Raw genomic sequence first — 15,534 nt, forward strand, 5'->3', positions numbered from 1 at the left:
GAGTGACCTTTAACACGACAGAGGAAAAGACGAAGTGCTGTCCAGAATTCAGCTGGAGCCCCCAAAAAAGCAAAGGATGACAGGAAGTGCAGAGGTTGAAATATCTGACTCTGGTATGTTCTACTCTGGTCTTTGTGTGTCCGCTTCCATACATGGGTCCACTCCAGTCTGACTGGACCTGGTAAAGATTCACATTTCAGTCTTGAAGGAACATCCTTGTGTTATTACCTTCGCCAAGGAGGTTATGCGATCGGGTCCGTTTATTTATTTGTCTGTCTGTGTGCGTGTCTGTGGACAGGATTTCTCCGAAACTACTTGTCGGATCTTCATGAAATTTTCACCAGAGGTGGATCTTGGCCCAGGAAAGACTCCATTCAAATTTTGTGTTGATCCGGATAAGGATCTGGATTCTGGATCCGGATTTAGATTTTCCGACTTTACCATCCACATCTTCCCTTGGCGGAGGTCAGAAATCTCGGATTGCTCTTGTTTGTGAATGTGCTGACTTGCACATAAAAGCACAGACAATCATTTGTCAGCTGTGTTATTTTATTCGGTGTGTTAACCAGCACAACGGAAACAATAGTTGGTAACAGTTTTCTTATGGGTTCAGACACTAACTGCAGCCAGGTGAACTGATCTGTGCTAAGTGCTGGACTACATGTAATATTTGACTTATTCAATACTTTTATTGTGCCACTGTAGGATTTTGTAAGCCTTGAACTATGATTGTGTTTGCAAAGTGGAAACCATCTTCACTTTTTTATAAGTATCTAAAACTCTATAAAACACAACACAATGGTGCAAAGACACAACCAGCAGCGGCTGTCCTCCTACATCACGTGTCTAAAGTGCTTGAAGCTTAAAGTTCTCTGACCAAACAACAGAAGACTGGAACTATTCTGGCATTTCGTTTCCTACGATATCTGAGCAAACTTCCCTTCACCAATTTCCAGTGTAGTAACAAAGTAGCAAAATGCACATTTATTCCATTAACATTCACGACTTGGTCACATGTTTACTGTGAATCAGTGTGTCCATTCTTTCTTTGTGGAGATGTGCAGAACATTACATCTAGTTTCCTCATCTAATGTTGGAGTAATGACACTCCCAAACCTTGTATTTTATTTGATGGTTTTCAAGTCTGGAGATCATCCAAATACTGAGATCTACATCCACGGTGTCAGCTACAGCCTATTTGTTATTACCATTGATTGGTGTCTCCCTTCACAAACATAATGTGACTTTAAATACAGATATACAGTATATCTGTATTTAAATGTCCCTGCCTTCAGTTGTTGGAGTTGATATCTGCCTCGTCTTTATCCTCGCTCATCTCCTTGAAGCTTTCCTTCGTGGCTCCTTCTTTGTCCCTCTGGCTGCTCCTGGAGGAGCCGGCTGAGGCTCGGGGGTGGTAGCTGTAGCTGGCAGCCCCGAACGACATCCCTGAGTTAAAGTGAGTCTCCTCCCCCTCCAGCAGTTTCCTTATAGGATCAAAGGAAACAAATGTGAAGCTGCACGCACGGAAGAACGAGTCTAGTTGTCAAGAGATAACCGTGTTTTATTACCAGTTTGTTTTTCAGAAATATGGATTTAAACAGTGGTTAACTTTAAACACATTTTCAGCTTCTAAATAGTATGAGGTTAAAATACCCCCAAATTAAGCCCCCCCTCCATTTAAATGTGTTTTGCTCGTTGTTACTTGTCTTGCTGAAGGAACCATTTAAATTTTTGATATTCTGTTAATTTTTTTACTTACTCTAAAGGAATAGATGAAATTGTAAGAATTTTTAACATAGTTACTGGATTTTTTTGTGGTAAAACTATGTCAGACAGAGGATTGTTTAAAGTAGTGGATTTTTAAACATGGCTGGAGGGGGTCTTTAAATAAGTAAATAAATAATTACAAGGAATAAATGAGTGATTTAGTGTTTAACGTAACAGCTAGGTCTGTGTTTCTTGAATCCAGTCAGCACCTGTAAGCAGCTATCTCTATGTCCAGGGCCATCTTGACATTGAGCAGGTCTTGATACTCTCTCAGGTGCTGGGCCATCTCACTCTTCAGGTCCCTCAGCTCCGTGTCCAGGTGGCTGATGGTGTCCTGTTACAGTGGAAATGAGACAGGACTTAGAGATTATCAGCTGTGTCTAACAATTCACTGCATGCACATCCACAAAATGTCTAAATCTGCTACTGTGTAGTTTTCCTGTGTTGTAGCTATTAGATAGTGATAGCTGCCTGACATTGATTTGAGGTATAGTTTCCTGTGACACTTGGAAAGCATCCTTCTAAAGTTTATCATGGGATTTCCTTTTTGTTTCAGTTGCCTGTGGAGCTTAGTTTTACCTTCTGTAAAAAGCCAGTGAGAGACAGATGGCCTTCCTGAATCCGATTTAGCAGGTCAGAGGTTAATCTAATTGACATGCACAGTCGGTTTACCAAGACCTGTTTCGGTCAGTCTCACAGAGGCTTGTTAGACTGACAACTACACACTAAAGGTCATGTCTGCACTTCACTTTAAACCTGAATTAGACATTCACTTTTACCATAAGAGACAGTCAGAATTCTTTTTAAACATTTCTTTATTCTTAGTGTCTCCCAATTGAAGACTCACAGCTTCCATTTTTATGTGAATTTGCCTGTTTTTATTGGTTGCTGACAAGGAATAGTTTGACATTTTGAAAAATAGCATGATTTACATTTTTTGATGATGTCTTGATGAGAAGTCCGATACTGCTTTGCTTTGATTAATTTAGGACTGGGATTGTGGGAAATACCTAGTGTGGTTTCTTTCAAATGGAACAACATATAGCTACCAGCACCTCTAAAGTTCATGAATTAACATGCTATACACTGATCAGCCATATAATCACAACCACCTACAAGTAGAGTGAATAACATTCATTATGTCATTAGAATGCCACCTGTCATTGTGGGGTATGTACCAGCCAGTAAGTGAACAGTCCATTATTGAAGTAAATATGTTGAATGCAGTAAAAGTGGGCAGTGTGAGGGCCAGACAGCAGAATCAGAGCATCTTCAAAACAGCAGATTTTCTACAGTGTTGTCTGTTTGCAGCAGAAAGTAAAAAGTGGTCCAATGAAGGACAACTAGTGAAGACTCAGTGATGCAGGAGAGGGGTAGAGGCTGCCCTGTGTGGTCTGATCCCACAGAAGATCTACCGTACTGTAGCACAAAGTGCTGAAAACTACCTGCTTTTGTAATAGAAAGGTGTCAGAACACACAGTGCATCTCAGCTTTCTGCATATGGTTCTGTGTAGCCACAGACAGGGCAGAGTGTCCATGCTGATCCCTCTGCAAAGCGACCAACAGGGGGCACATGAAAGAGCAGGACCACCAAGCTCTGGAGGGCGGCCTGGTCTGATGAATCGTGCATTGAATCAAAATATGATCTGTGTGCATCCTTTACCTGCTGGTTGCAGGATACAATGTGGCAGGAAGTCAAGCTGGCTGAGTGAATGTGATGTTCTGAGCAATGTTCTGCTGAACCTGCCTTCAGTGTGGATGTTAGTTTTGACACCCCTTCATGGCAGCTGTATTCCTTGATGACAGTGGCCTGGAGGATAATGCTCCCTGACACACTGAAAACATGATACAGGAATGGTTTGAGGAACATGGCTAACACTTGGCTTCTGAATTGCCCTGATCTCAATCTGATTGAGTGTCTGTGGAATGTGCTGGAATAGACTCCAACTGCCTATCCATGGATGGATGGCTGGGCACAGGAGGCTACAATCAGAGAGACAATGAGCGATTGATTTCAGTCATAAGATATTTTAGTATATGGCTGCACAGTGGATAGTGGTTAGCACTTTTGCCTTGCAGTAAGAAGATCCCGGGTTCAAATCCCGGCCTCAGCCTGGGATCTTTCTTCATGGAGTTTGCATGTTCTCCCTGTGCATGCGTGAGTTTTCTCCGGGTACTCTGGCTTCCTCTCACAGTCTAAAAATATGCTGAGGTTGGTTGGTTACTCTAAATTGCCCGTAGGTGTGAATGTGAGTGTGATTGTTTGTCTGTATATGTAGCCCTGTGACAGACTGGCGACCTGTCCAGGGTGTCCCCTGCCTTTGCCTAAGTCAGCTGGGATAGGCTCCAGCACCCCCCCGCGACCCTAGTGAGGATAAAGCGGTGTATAGAGAATGGATGGATGGATTTTCAGTATACATTCCTTGCCTCCACTGAGTCCTTGACATGTAAAAGTTGGGGACACTGTGCTGAGTCCAGTTAGCTAACAGACTTACTCAAGCTGTGACATAAGTGATGATGAACTAGACCTTGAGATCTACTCACTTCCAATCCTATTATTCTGCAAAGTTGCAGACAGTAACAACCTCCATGCAACTGTGCCAGCAGTGCTGCAGCAGCTCTCTTGCCAGCACAGTTAATAGTTCCTCTTTGAACCATTTACAGCTCTATTGCTTACTCTGAGTGTGCAGTATTTTGGCTGATTTAATCGAAATCATTGTGATCTTTCTATTCCCAAAGACTGCATCAGAGTAGTACAATATTTCTGTCTTTTACTGTTTCAGTGCCTGTTCAAACACTGCGTGGTGTTGTGTGTTCAAGTTTGGCTTTTATCTGTAGGCATATTTAAAATGTGATGGTAATTTTTGCGCATAATGTTATGCTATATATGAGTGAATTTTTCTGGTGTAATTCTGTCAAAGCAACTTTTTATACCATGAGATTTTGATGTATTTGTGCACAATGTCCTTGTGCTCATTGAGAATGTTGAGTGATATATTTAAAGGTCGTTTCAGCCAAATTATGTCCACTGATCATCCAAACATTAGGAACAGCTTGAGGAATATGACAGAGTCCAAAGTGTTGACCTGGACCCCAAACTCCCCAGATCCTGCCAATGTTCCAGTGCCAGACCTCCCAGGACACCATCAGAGGTTCTGTGTCCATTGGTTGGGGCTGAGCTCTTATGGCGACATGAGGGGATCTACGTAATACTGAGCTGGTGGTTTTTTTATATGAAAAACGCAGCTAAACCAACAAAATCCATGTTCATGGTTACCACATGTGGTGCTCTGTAGCAGAAACGGTTTGGACTTCATGTACCTTTTCTAAGGAGTCCATGTCTTTTCTTCTCCAGTAGAACAAAATTACAACCCAACACAGGGAACGGTCCCAGTGAAAACTGTTGCTGTTTGCTCTGTGCTTTACCACCAGCATCTTCACACTCTGTCTGGAAGAGTACATGTACATCCACATATAATTCCATTTACCTCCACTGGATTATAGCTGAAAAACTGGACATATAGGTGTGCTGATGACTGTAGCTACCAGGATACTTTGTGTAACTGGAGGTTATTAGTAGCACTTTGGAAGTTAAGACCGCACATTAAAATTCTGTCTTTTTTAAAGCATGATTCAGGTATTTTCCACTACAAGTCTGTATCCATTAGGCTTTTTCCCCTGGTGGTTGTCATTTTATTGGGAATAAAACAGAAGACCTTAATTTTAATGATCTGCAATTGACTAATTACCATTAATAAATAAGTTTCCTAGAAAGAGAATGTAATCTGGTGATTACTCTCAGTGAAAAGGGGGATTTCTGAGACAGTTATTGTAGTTGGAGTGTAGTCAGTCCTGTTGAATTTCTCACAAATGGAACTTGTATGAATCAAACTTGCCAAACAGATAAATGAGTAATATTGTGACTGTGGCCCTGCTGGATACTGTCAGATGTAATGCTCTGCTAAGACATTGCTGTACTTGATGGTGATTGCTTGCCTGCATGGCTGAGGCTTCAGCGTTGTGTGTATCCTCCATCTCTGTGATCTGTCTCTCCAGAGACTCGTTGGCGCCCCTCAAGGTCTCTATCTCGATGGTCTTGGACTGCAGCTGCCTCCTGAACTCATTGATCTCCTCCCGGCTGGCCCTCATGGCCTCGTTGCTCCTGGTGGCCTGCTCACTGAGGCTTGCAAACTTGCTCTTGTACCACTCCTCGGCCGACTGCAGATTCTTGGAGGCGATAGACTCGTACTGATTGCGGATCTCCTTAAGAGCTGAGGTGAGGTCCGGTTTGGTGAGCTCAAGCTCCACAGAGACCTGCTGCGTCTCCATCAAGCTGCTCATCTCCTGAATTTCCTCTTCATGCACTTTCTTCAGGAAGGAGATTTCGTCCATCAGCGAGTCCACCCGGCGCTCCAGGTCCAGGCGGACGGCTGCAGCATCATCCACATCCTTCCTGAAGGACTTCAAGGTCTGCTCAGCTTCCTCCCGTGCCCTCACCTCATCATCATACTTCGCACTGAGTTTCTGAAGTGAGACGAGAGAGACGAGTAAGATTTGAGAAGATAAAACAGGGTTAAGATGATCAGATCATGTGACTCTGACTGACAGAAAAAAAGATGTACCAAGATATGAAAAGCTGTCATTTCTGAGAGGATGTTGGGTTTGTAGCAGTAAAAACTAACAGGACACAAATTAGAACAGAAAAGGAAGCTTTTTTCTTGCTCCTTTTCAAAACTGTTCAAAATCCTCTTACTTGAAGCTCGTCCTCTAAGTTGTTCCTCTCGATCAGGAGTCGGTTCTTGTCCCTGTTCAGCTCCTCCAGCTGACAGCGCAGCTCCCTCATCTCCTGCTGGTAGAGATGAGCCACGCGGGATGGCTCGGCCTGTTTCTGCCGCAGGCTGACCAGCTCCGTTTCCAACCCTTTGTTCTGCTGCTCCAGCTGTCTGACTTTATCGATGAACATGGCAAAGCGGTCATTCAAACCCTGTGAAACAGAACCAACACTATCAGGATTGTACCAGCATACATGACCAACTTCAAACTGAAGATGTTGATTTACTGAACTTGCTGTAGAAGCTCCTGACATCATATACCAGCCACACTTAAAGCCCATCCATTTTAACAGCCTCATTTCTAAATATATATTTGCACATCCAGCATGTTTCTGGTCACCTGGCACAAGTAAATCCAGGATTTTTCTTTCAATTCTGAGTTGGTCTCCACTAACTCCTGAGGGAAATATCTGTTTCTGTCGCCACTAAAGCCTCCACTATCCTCTAAAGCTAGCTGCTAACCTTGTCTGTCTGGTGTTTGGTGCAGGTCGGTAGGAAACTGTTGAGTCACGACTCACAGTAAGCTCATCACTACAGATGATCACTTTTATATTACAAGTATTCATATGATTAGTTTTCCACATATAAATAGTAATTAGTGCAGCTTTAAATGTAGTAGATGCAGCAGACCTGAAGAAACACATTCCATCTCTTCTAAATGAAAGTCTTTTCATTTCTCTGAGTGTACTGATCATATTCCTGTAATGGTTATGGACAGGCTTAACTCTTTTTTCTAAACAGCAAACACTGTGCTCACAAGAGAAAGTGAACATCAGCAACATTACATTCCTGTTGGTATCTTTTGTTGTGAAACCTCAGATGTGACTGGTGTCACTCTACAAGCTGCTCTGGTATTAAAAATAAAACATTTTAGTTTGTGTAGGTCTTTCTGCCATTTGGGTTCCCAAAACAGGTTCCAGGCAAAATGTATTAGAGATGATCCAGGCAGTAGTAGAAGAATTAGTCTTCTTTTTTGGCATGAAAGTTTTTTTGTTTGTTTTGCAGTGTAGAAATACTCCACTAGAAAAGAGCTTTTTCATTTGTCATTTTACTGAAGCAAATGTACATAAAAAATACTTTATCAAAGTAAAAGTGTCTCTAAAGTAGAATGACCATTTTCAAAGTAATCTATTACTATCACTGACTGGATGATAAGAAAAGGGCTCCCAGGGGTCAGATGTTTTGTCTCTTTTTTGTACATTATTTTTCTGTGAATTTTGGGTGATTTTGCTCATCTTCTGGTTGTTTGGCATCACTCTGAGCCTCTCTCCTGTCAATCTGCAGCTCTCTGGGCTCATGTGGCACCAGTTTGTAGTCATTCTGAAGTAGTTTTATGTGTTTTTGCTTCTGTTTGACTCTTTGTCATTTGAATGACAAGAAAAATTAACAATTACTGCTAAGGTCCCACCCTGGATTATTGGGGTCTCCGATATTGTACCATTTCTTCCCCATCTTTAGAACATTTTCAAAAACTCTTTCTAATAATCTATCATTCTCCTCATGTCCCAGTTTGAGTCACACCTACCTGCAGCTGCTCCTTCTCGTTAGTTCTGATGACTTTCAATTCATTATTGACCACGGAGGTCTGGGTCAGGTCCAGGGAGCCGGTTGTCACCGGAGAGAAGGAAACGGAGGAGCGACCGACCCGCCGGTACAGATTCAGGGAGGATGCGCCGTTACGGGGCGCAGCCATGGACCTGAGCACCGGAGAGCCCCGGGAAGAGGAGCCGCTCATCCTGGAGGAGGAGACGGGGAACCTGGGGGAGTCCCCAAAAAGCTTCCGGTAGGACGAAGAGGTGTAGCGGTCTCCGTAGCTCATCTTTGCTGTGACTCACAGGTAAAACTGGAAGCCTTAAAGAGCTTTACAGGAGCTTAAAGGACGCAGACTGCAGGTGGAGCGTTACATTATTAGTGCAAAGGCACCTCTCTGAAGACTCACAGGCTCAAACTTCACTGTACAGGTTTCAAGTTCATGAAACTAAGGAGTAGAATCAGCAGCCAGTCAGCAAACCCCACGGTTGGTGCAGAAGACACAATTTGTGACTTAAGCTGGTGGAGATGCAGAGAGGTTTGTTGTTCTCCGTTGCTTGTGTAAGTCTTGAGTTTAAAAACCTGCAGCTGTCAGTCCTGTCAAGGCAGGACTGAGGAAATATGTTGCTGCTCAGAGGGTACTTTTTTGTCATTTGGTACTCAAGATCAGGTTCTCCAATGTATTTTGGCCAAATTTGTACAATTTCACATCTTTACAGACCTATTCATTTATTCTTTGCTTTTATTTATTTAGTTTTGGCAATTTCACCCTCAAAACAGTCCAGGGAAATACTTTTAAGGGTTCAAATTCTGCAGGAATATAACTCCAGAGATAAGAGATTTTGGTGAGAAGACAGAAAAACTGTTTCCAGCAGATCTATGTGGTTGATCGGCTCCAGCAGAGGACATTTTTTAAACAACAGTAAAACTGCAACAATTTTAGGGGAGGGTGGTAATATATTATGGTGGCTGGAGTCTATCCCAGCTGACTTAGGGTGAAGGCAGGGGACACCCTGAACAGGCCATCAATCTATCACAGGGCTACATATGCAGACAAATACATTCACACCTACGGAGAATTTAGAGTTGCCAATTAACCTGAGCACATTTTTAAACTGTGGGAGGAAGCTGGAGAACCTGGAGAAGACCCACACATGTACAGGGAGAACATGCAAACTCCACGCAGAAAGATCCAGGCCAGGACGTGAACAAGGGATTTTGTAGCTGCAAGGTGATGGTGCTAACCACTAAACCACTGTGCAGACTGGTGATAATTTAGCAAACATCACAATAAATCTGTTTATTGAAACCCACCATGTGAAGCATTTTTAACACTGAAATCATCAATAAATGACGGATGCCTGGTCTGTGGGTGAACTTCACCTTTCAAATACAACAGCATCTTCTCATGGCCTGTTTTGAATGTTAAGGTTGTCACTTTAATAACCACAATGTTAGCTGTAATCACATAACTGATAACATTAACTATAAAATAGAAACCAAAATATATCCGCTGTGATTTCTTTAATCTCACATTGACCGAGTTTTCAACTGCATCCTACAACAGCTCCGTAGAATTTACCCCTGCTGGAATGTGAAGACATTAAATGAGGCTTTGCCATTTTACATGACTAAAAATTTATCTTTTTTAAAAAAGTGAAATACATGAAATGAATCCCTCTGACTGAGGGAAAATCCACTCAGTTGTATATACCAAAATAAAGTTCCAAATTTGCCATGAGATGACAAAAAATTGCGGTCTTGGAATAAGAAACAAAGGAAGCACTTGCCCACCTTAGGCCAGAATCATCCAAAGATGCCTGCCATGGATGATTGATTAGGCAACACAGCTGCTGCAGAGGTTAAAGGCTTTATATGTACAGGTTCATTATTTGGAAATTATTTGGTGGCACTGAAACTAATACACTTGAAGACAGATAACTCCGTTTTGATAAATTTTCAGAAAACTTTTTTTATTGTTTACTTGAGATAATATCAGTCAAACTGAAGTTGAGTGGATTTGACTCAGTAGAAAAATACCTGACAAAATAGAGAAAAAAATAAATTATTAGTGTTATTATTATTATTATCTCAAGTAAACACTAAAAAATGAGTTTTCTGAAAATGGAGTTGCCTGTTTTCGCAAATGAACTCTTCGATTCTTTATCTTTACACTCTTTGTGCTGCAGATGCAAATTATCAACAGAAATAAAATAGGCCTTTATACCTGCCTTGTCACCTGTTTCTGAGGCCCCATTTGGACAGAGAGCCTGGCTCATATTGTTAAAAATCACAAAATGACACAAACCAAGAATATGTTTGATACCCTTCCTGCAGCTTTCTGTCCCAAGCTCATTAGTTTTTTTTTTCTGAAAATGTAAATCTTTTCACATGTTTTTGATGTTATTATTTAAAGGTTCATTTATATTCTCGACAGCTGGACACCAATTTTAACATTTTGGAATATATCCAGCTGAGACACTAGTGTGGACCAACAGCTCCTCCTGTCTGTCACTCTAAAACTTCAAAACTTCAACTCTCCTTAAAATGTGGCTGTTAGTCTGAAGCCCTGAATTGATCCTGTTCTGCCTGTTACTGAAACTCATCTAACCACCTTACTGGTTTAATTGTTGCTACCTACTAATTAAACAGAAAAGAATATAGCATATATTTTAAAAATACATGCAGACATGGTGCACAGTGCAATTTATGCTTCACCTGCTCTGGAGGAACCGTGTTGAAGAGTATTCTTGGGTTACAAATCTCATTTTCATCCTGGTTGTGTGTTTACATGTTACATATTTAAAACTAATTTTATTTTATCTTGTTTTTTTGGTTCCATTTCCACAGACCAAGTCTATGCTCAGGATGTATTCCAGCCCCCAGAATCCAGCACAAACTGTACTTAGAGGAGGAATAACGTAAGAATAGAGGGGCAGTAGCTGAATCAAAGCTGTTTTTCTAAAGGTCATGCTGTAAAATGCTACCAGGCTCAATAACTTCATTTGATGGCTCCAGTGAACAGTTTTGTATTTAGTTGACACATGAACTGTATATGTTCTAAAATGTTTCCACAATGAAGGACGACTGCTTTAGAAGACTTTGACAGTGACAGTGTGCTGGAGGATAACAAGATAATAATTGGTAGAATGGAGTGAAGCTGGGCAATAGTGGAGGGGGAATAATAGAGGGAATGTAAAGTGGTAAATATGAAAGAAAGGAGGACTTGATAGAGGTAAAGAGGTGATGGAGGGGGAGATAAAAGAGGGAGAGGAGATGTGGCCATCTCCAGCAGCACATCGTCGTCTTCTTCTGCTTCTCTTTCTTTTACCTTTTCTCCTTTCCTCTATGTTGCATACTCAAGTGTTTCTTCTTCTACAGTCCTTATATGCTCCTCTTGCAGTTTTTTGCTTTCTTCTTCTGAATCTTTATTGTTCTCTATTGTTCCTTATTGTTCTCCTGTATTTATTTTTTCTCCTTTAGTATTTTCTTGTCCTCCTGGAGTTTTAGATGTAACTCCTTAATTTTTTCCTTTGATTCTCCCAGCCCCCTTTTCTGCTTTTCTTTTCCTCCTGAACCCTGTTATTCTTCCCAAGGTTAGTTCTTGTCCTCCTGAAGTTTTGCTTTCTTCTGCAGCAGTTCTTTATTATTTGCTTCCAATACCTAATTATATTTCTCTTTTTTTCTAAACAAATTAACAGAAAGATAGACATAATGATGGAAATTAATTTTCATCCTGACTGTAGGATTTTGGCATGAAGTTGGGACACACTGTACTGATTGTTTTTGAAACAATCCGTAATATTCCACTTTAGGAGTTACATTACATTAATTTAAAAGCAGATGGGTTAATGCCTTCCTAAATATTTTTATACCATTTGTTTCGAAGTCCGCTACTGTTCAAATTAATTTGGTCATTTTGCATGTTTTGCAGGTTAAAAGCAAAGTCTCCCAGTGTTTGTTCTGTTCTGGTCCACGTCTCCTTCAGAGTGTCATTACACCCTCCCCACCACCTGGGGGCGCAGCAGGACAAAACATGTCAGGGAGAGCAGGAGAAAGCGGTTCAAAAAATTTTACCAACCTTCCCAGACATTCATCATATTTCTGTCATCGGGATTATTTCTGCTACATTGTAGTTTTCGGGGGAAGAAAATCACATTAATTTATTTAATTGCACATCTCCAAGGTCACACATTTATCAAACTCAACACTAAAACTGACAACATGGAAAAATTCCCTGGTGGTGTCCTTTGGTGTTCCATATGTTACCGACAACATGAGAAACAATGCTGTTGTAACATAAAACAATGTCATCAAATAAGTAAAAACAGCCAGTCCTTAGTCATATGTGACCTTTATGATGAAAGGAGAGTGTGACATGATCAAAAGACAGCAGGAACTGACCTCAGCATGAACATACATAGGTCATATGTCAAACAGCTCCACAGAAACGGGACATCAGAATAGTTCTTTTGGGAACATTTCAGTATAACGATGACGTGATGATGGTTAACTGAGTGAGTAGTCTATTCAGTTAAACCATAATGTTCACTCCTGACTGCCAGCTCAAGAAATTAGAAATCTGAATGTCAGTATACATGATCGAATAAACTGATTGAATAACCTGAGCTTAATCACGTAATGTGATGTTAGTAATGCATACACAGGAAAGTTAGAGACAGTTCAATCAGCCTGTCTTCACCTGAGGCTTTTAACACTGATTTCTGACACTGCCATGCGTTTTACAGTTGGCTGTTGTCTGAGTTAAGCTAAATCTTCAAGATGACCTCACTGATGTAAAGCTGCAGCTGGATTAAAAAAAGAACATTATTTTGATTTTAGTGATTAATGTGCAGAACAAATAAGACTTAATTCTGCTCCTCAGGCACTGAGCAAATATAATGCCTTCAGTATCTATCATAAAATCACTTTTCACATATGAGTACCACTCAACTTCTTCTTGCTGTGAGCAATAAAGAACAGGTCTGGTTACAGACTGGTTTTACCCACTGAGAGACTGTGCCGCTGAGCACAGACATGTACAAGATTGTTTGTTGTCATTTTGTATCTCTTTGGTTGCTTTGTATCCCTTCATGACTGTTTTGCATCCCTTTGTAGATGCCTTTTGTGTCTGTGTAGTGATATTGTATCTTGTTTTTGCTTGAGCTTACGTGTTTAGCATCTTTTTGTTAATGTGCACAATTTCACACAAATTCAACAGGTTGTGTTCATATCATCATATTCCCATCACAGACTTCATGTATGCATTTATCTCCTCTGGATGCTCCAAAGCTTCCCTCTGTGTCAGTGAGTCCCTCTGCTCTGATAGTGGAGGGCAGTTCAGTGACACGGACCTGCAGCAGTGATGCTAACCCAGCAGCTAATTACACCTGGTACAAGAAACATGGAAACCCAGCCTTTGAACCTCTTAGGAAAGAATCACATCTTTACCTCAGCTGCATCCACCCGGTCCTCTGAGTATGGAGAGTTTTACTGTGCAGCAGAGTGTGAGCTGGGGAAGATACACAAGACCAATCTGCTCTCTGTTTCTTTTTCATTTAGTAGGTACAGTGTTGTGAGAAAGTATTTGCCTGTTGTTTTCTATTTTTGCATATTTCTCAAACGTAAGTGTTCCGGATCGTCAAATTAACTCACAAAGTACAATTTTTTAGATGATAATTTATTGAAGGTTTGTTAAAAAAAGCAAAACAAAACCTGTATTGCACTGGTTAAAATTTAATTTCCCCCCTAAACCAAATAACTGGTTGGTCCCTTGGCAGCAACAACTACAGCTAAACATTTGCAATAGTTTGTGATCAGTCTTAGATTGCCATAGAGGAATTGTGATCCACTCCTGTCTGCAGAATGGTTTTAATTTGGCCACAGTAGATGGTTTTAGATCATGAACTACCCTTTTCTGGTCTGCCACAGCATCTCACTTAGATTCAAGTCTGGACATTGACTCGGCCACTCTAAAACCTTAATTTTGATCTTTCAGAGCTGTTCAGGGATGAACTTTGCTGTGTGCTTTGGGTCATTGTCTTGCAGCATAAAAAAGAACTGTGCTGAGCTTCAGGTCATGAACTGATGGTTTTCCAGGTGCATTTTCTGACAGAGAGCAGAATTCATGGCTCCATAAATTCAGACAAACTGTTCAGGTCCTCAGATCGTCATGCTACCAGCACCGTATTTCACTGTTGGTATCACATTCTTCTTGTGAAATGCAGTATTAGCTTTACACTAGATGTAACGGGACCCATGCCTTCCAGAAAGTTCTACCTTTGACTCATCAGTCCACAGGATGTTATCCCAAAAGTCTTGGAGCTCATCCAGATATTTTTTTTTGTTCTTTATGTTCTTTTTGGTCAGAAGTGGTTTGATCCTTGCAACTCTTCCATGGATCCTTTTCTCCCAGAGTCTTCATGTAGATGGAGGTCTACAGATCTTTTGATGTTCGTCTGGGTTCTTTAATGACAACCTAGATTAGATATCAATGCTCTTGGAGAAATGTTTGTCGACTGACCACTCCTGGAAAGGTTCACCATTGTTCCGTGTTTCTCCATTAATGGATAACGTCTCTCACTGTGATTCTCTGGAATCCCAGAGCCTTACTAATGGCTGTGGAACCCTCCAGATGGATAAATGTCAATGACTTTCTTTGCAACGTGGCATCATGTGCTGCTTGAGACCCTTTAGCTACCTCACAATATCAGACAGGTTCTATTTAGTGATGCTTAGATTCAGCAAGCCTTGTGGTAATTGTATGTGAGTGTGGATGGTGAAACTGAACCCAATTGTCAAAATTAATTTGGTCATTTCATAGATTGGTTGTTGGGGGACTGAGAAGTACCTGATGAGAGAGTAAGCAGTAGCACTGAAGAAGCACAGGAGAGGCTGTAGGGAAGTGAATATAATTACAGTGCCTTGCGAAAGTATTCGGCCCCCTTGAACTTTTCAACCTTTCGCCACATTTCAGGCTTCAAACATAAAGATATAAAATTTTAATTTTTTGTCAAGCATCAACAACAATTGGGACACAATCGTGAAGTGGAATGAAATTTATTGGATATTTTATACTTTTTTAACAAATAAAAACTGAAAAGTGGGGCGTGCAATATTATTCGGCCCCTTTACTTTCAGTGCAGCAAACTCACTCCAGAAGTTCAGTGAGGATCTCTGAATGATCCAATGTTGTCCTAAATGACTGATGATGATAAATAGAATCCACCTGTGTGTAATCAAGTCTCCGTATAAATGCACCTGCTCTGTGATAGTCTCAGGGTTCTGTTTAAAGTGCAGAGAGCATCATGAAGACCAAGGAACACACCAGGCAGGTCCAAGATACTGTTGTGGAGAAGTTTAAAGCCGGATTTGGATACAAAAAGATTTCCCAAGCTTTAAACAT

General features: G+C 41.0%; 1 protein-coding gene across 1 annotated transcript; it reads right to left on the reverse strand.

Moving 5' to 3' along the window:
• Nucleotides 1-531: 531 nt before the first annotated feature.
• Nucleotides 532-8,418, reverse strand: inaa (internexin neuronal intermediate filament protein, alpha a). Its single transcript, XM_022193118.2, has 5 exons — nt 8,125-8,418; nt 6,521-6,751; nt 5,764-6,291; nt 1,977-2,101; nt 532-1,484 (listed from the first exon to the last, which is right to left on the reverse strand). Exons 1-5 carry the CDS (start codon nt 8,416-8,418, stop codon nt 1,292-1,294), a joined length of 1,371 nt encoding a protein of 456 aa, XP_022048810.1. The 3' UTR covers nt 532-1,291.
• Between the last annotated feature and the right edge of the window lie 7,116 nt (nt 8,419-15,534).

Source organism: Acanthochromis polyacanthus, chromosome 15 (assembly GCF_021347895.1).
Source record: "Acanthochromis polyacanthus isolate Apoly-LR-REF ecotype Palm Island chromosome 15, KAUST_Apoly_ChrSc, whole genome shotgun sequence".
NCBI classification, from domain to species: Eukaryota; Metazoa; Chordata; class Actinopteri; family Pomacentridae; genus Acanthochromis; species Acanthochromis polyacanthus.

Coding starts and splice junctions, on each gene's coding strand:
- inaa (XM_022193118.2), bottom strand. CDS start 8,418: ATGAGCTACGGAGACCGCTACACCTCTTCGTCCTACCGGAAGCTTTTT. Junction 6,752..8,124: donor ACGAGAAGGAGCAGCTGCAG/GTAGGTGTGACT, acceptor TCTGTTTCACAG/GGTTTGAATGACCGCTTTGC. Junction 2,102..5,763: donor CTGAAGCCTCAGCCATGCAG/GCAAGCAATCAC, acceptor CCACTGTAACAG/GACACCATCAGCCACCTGGA.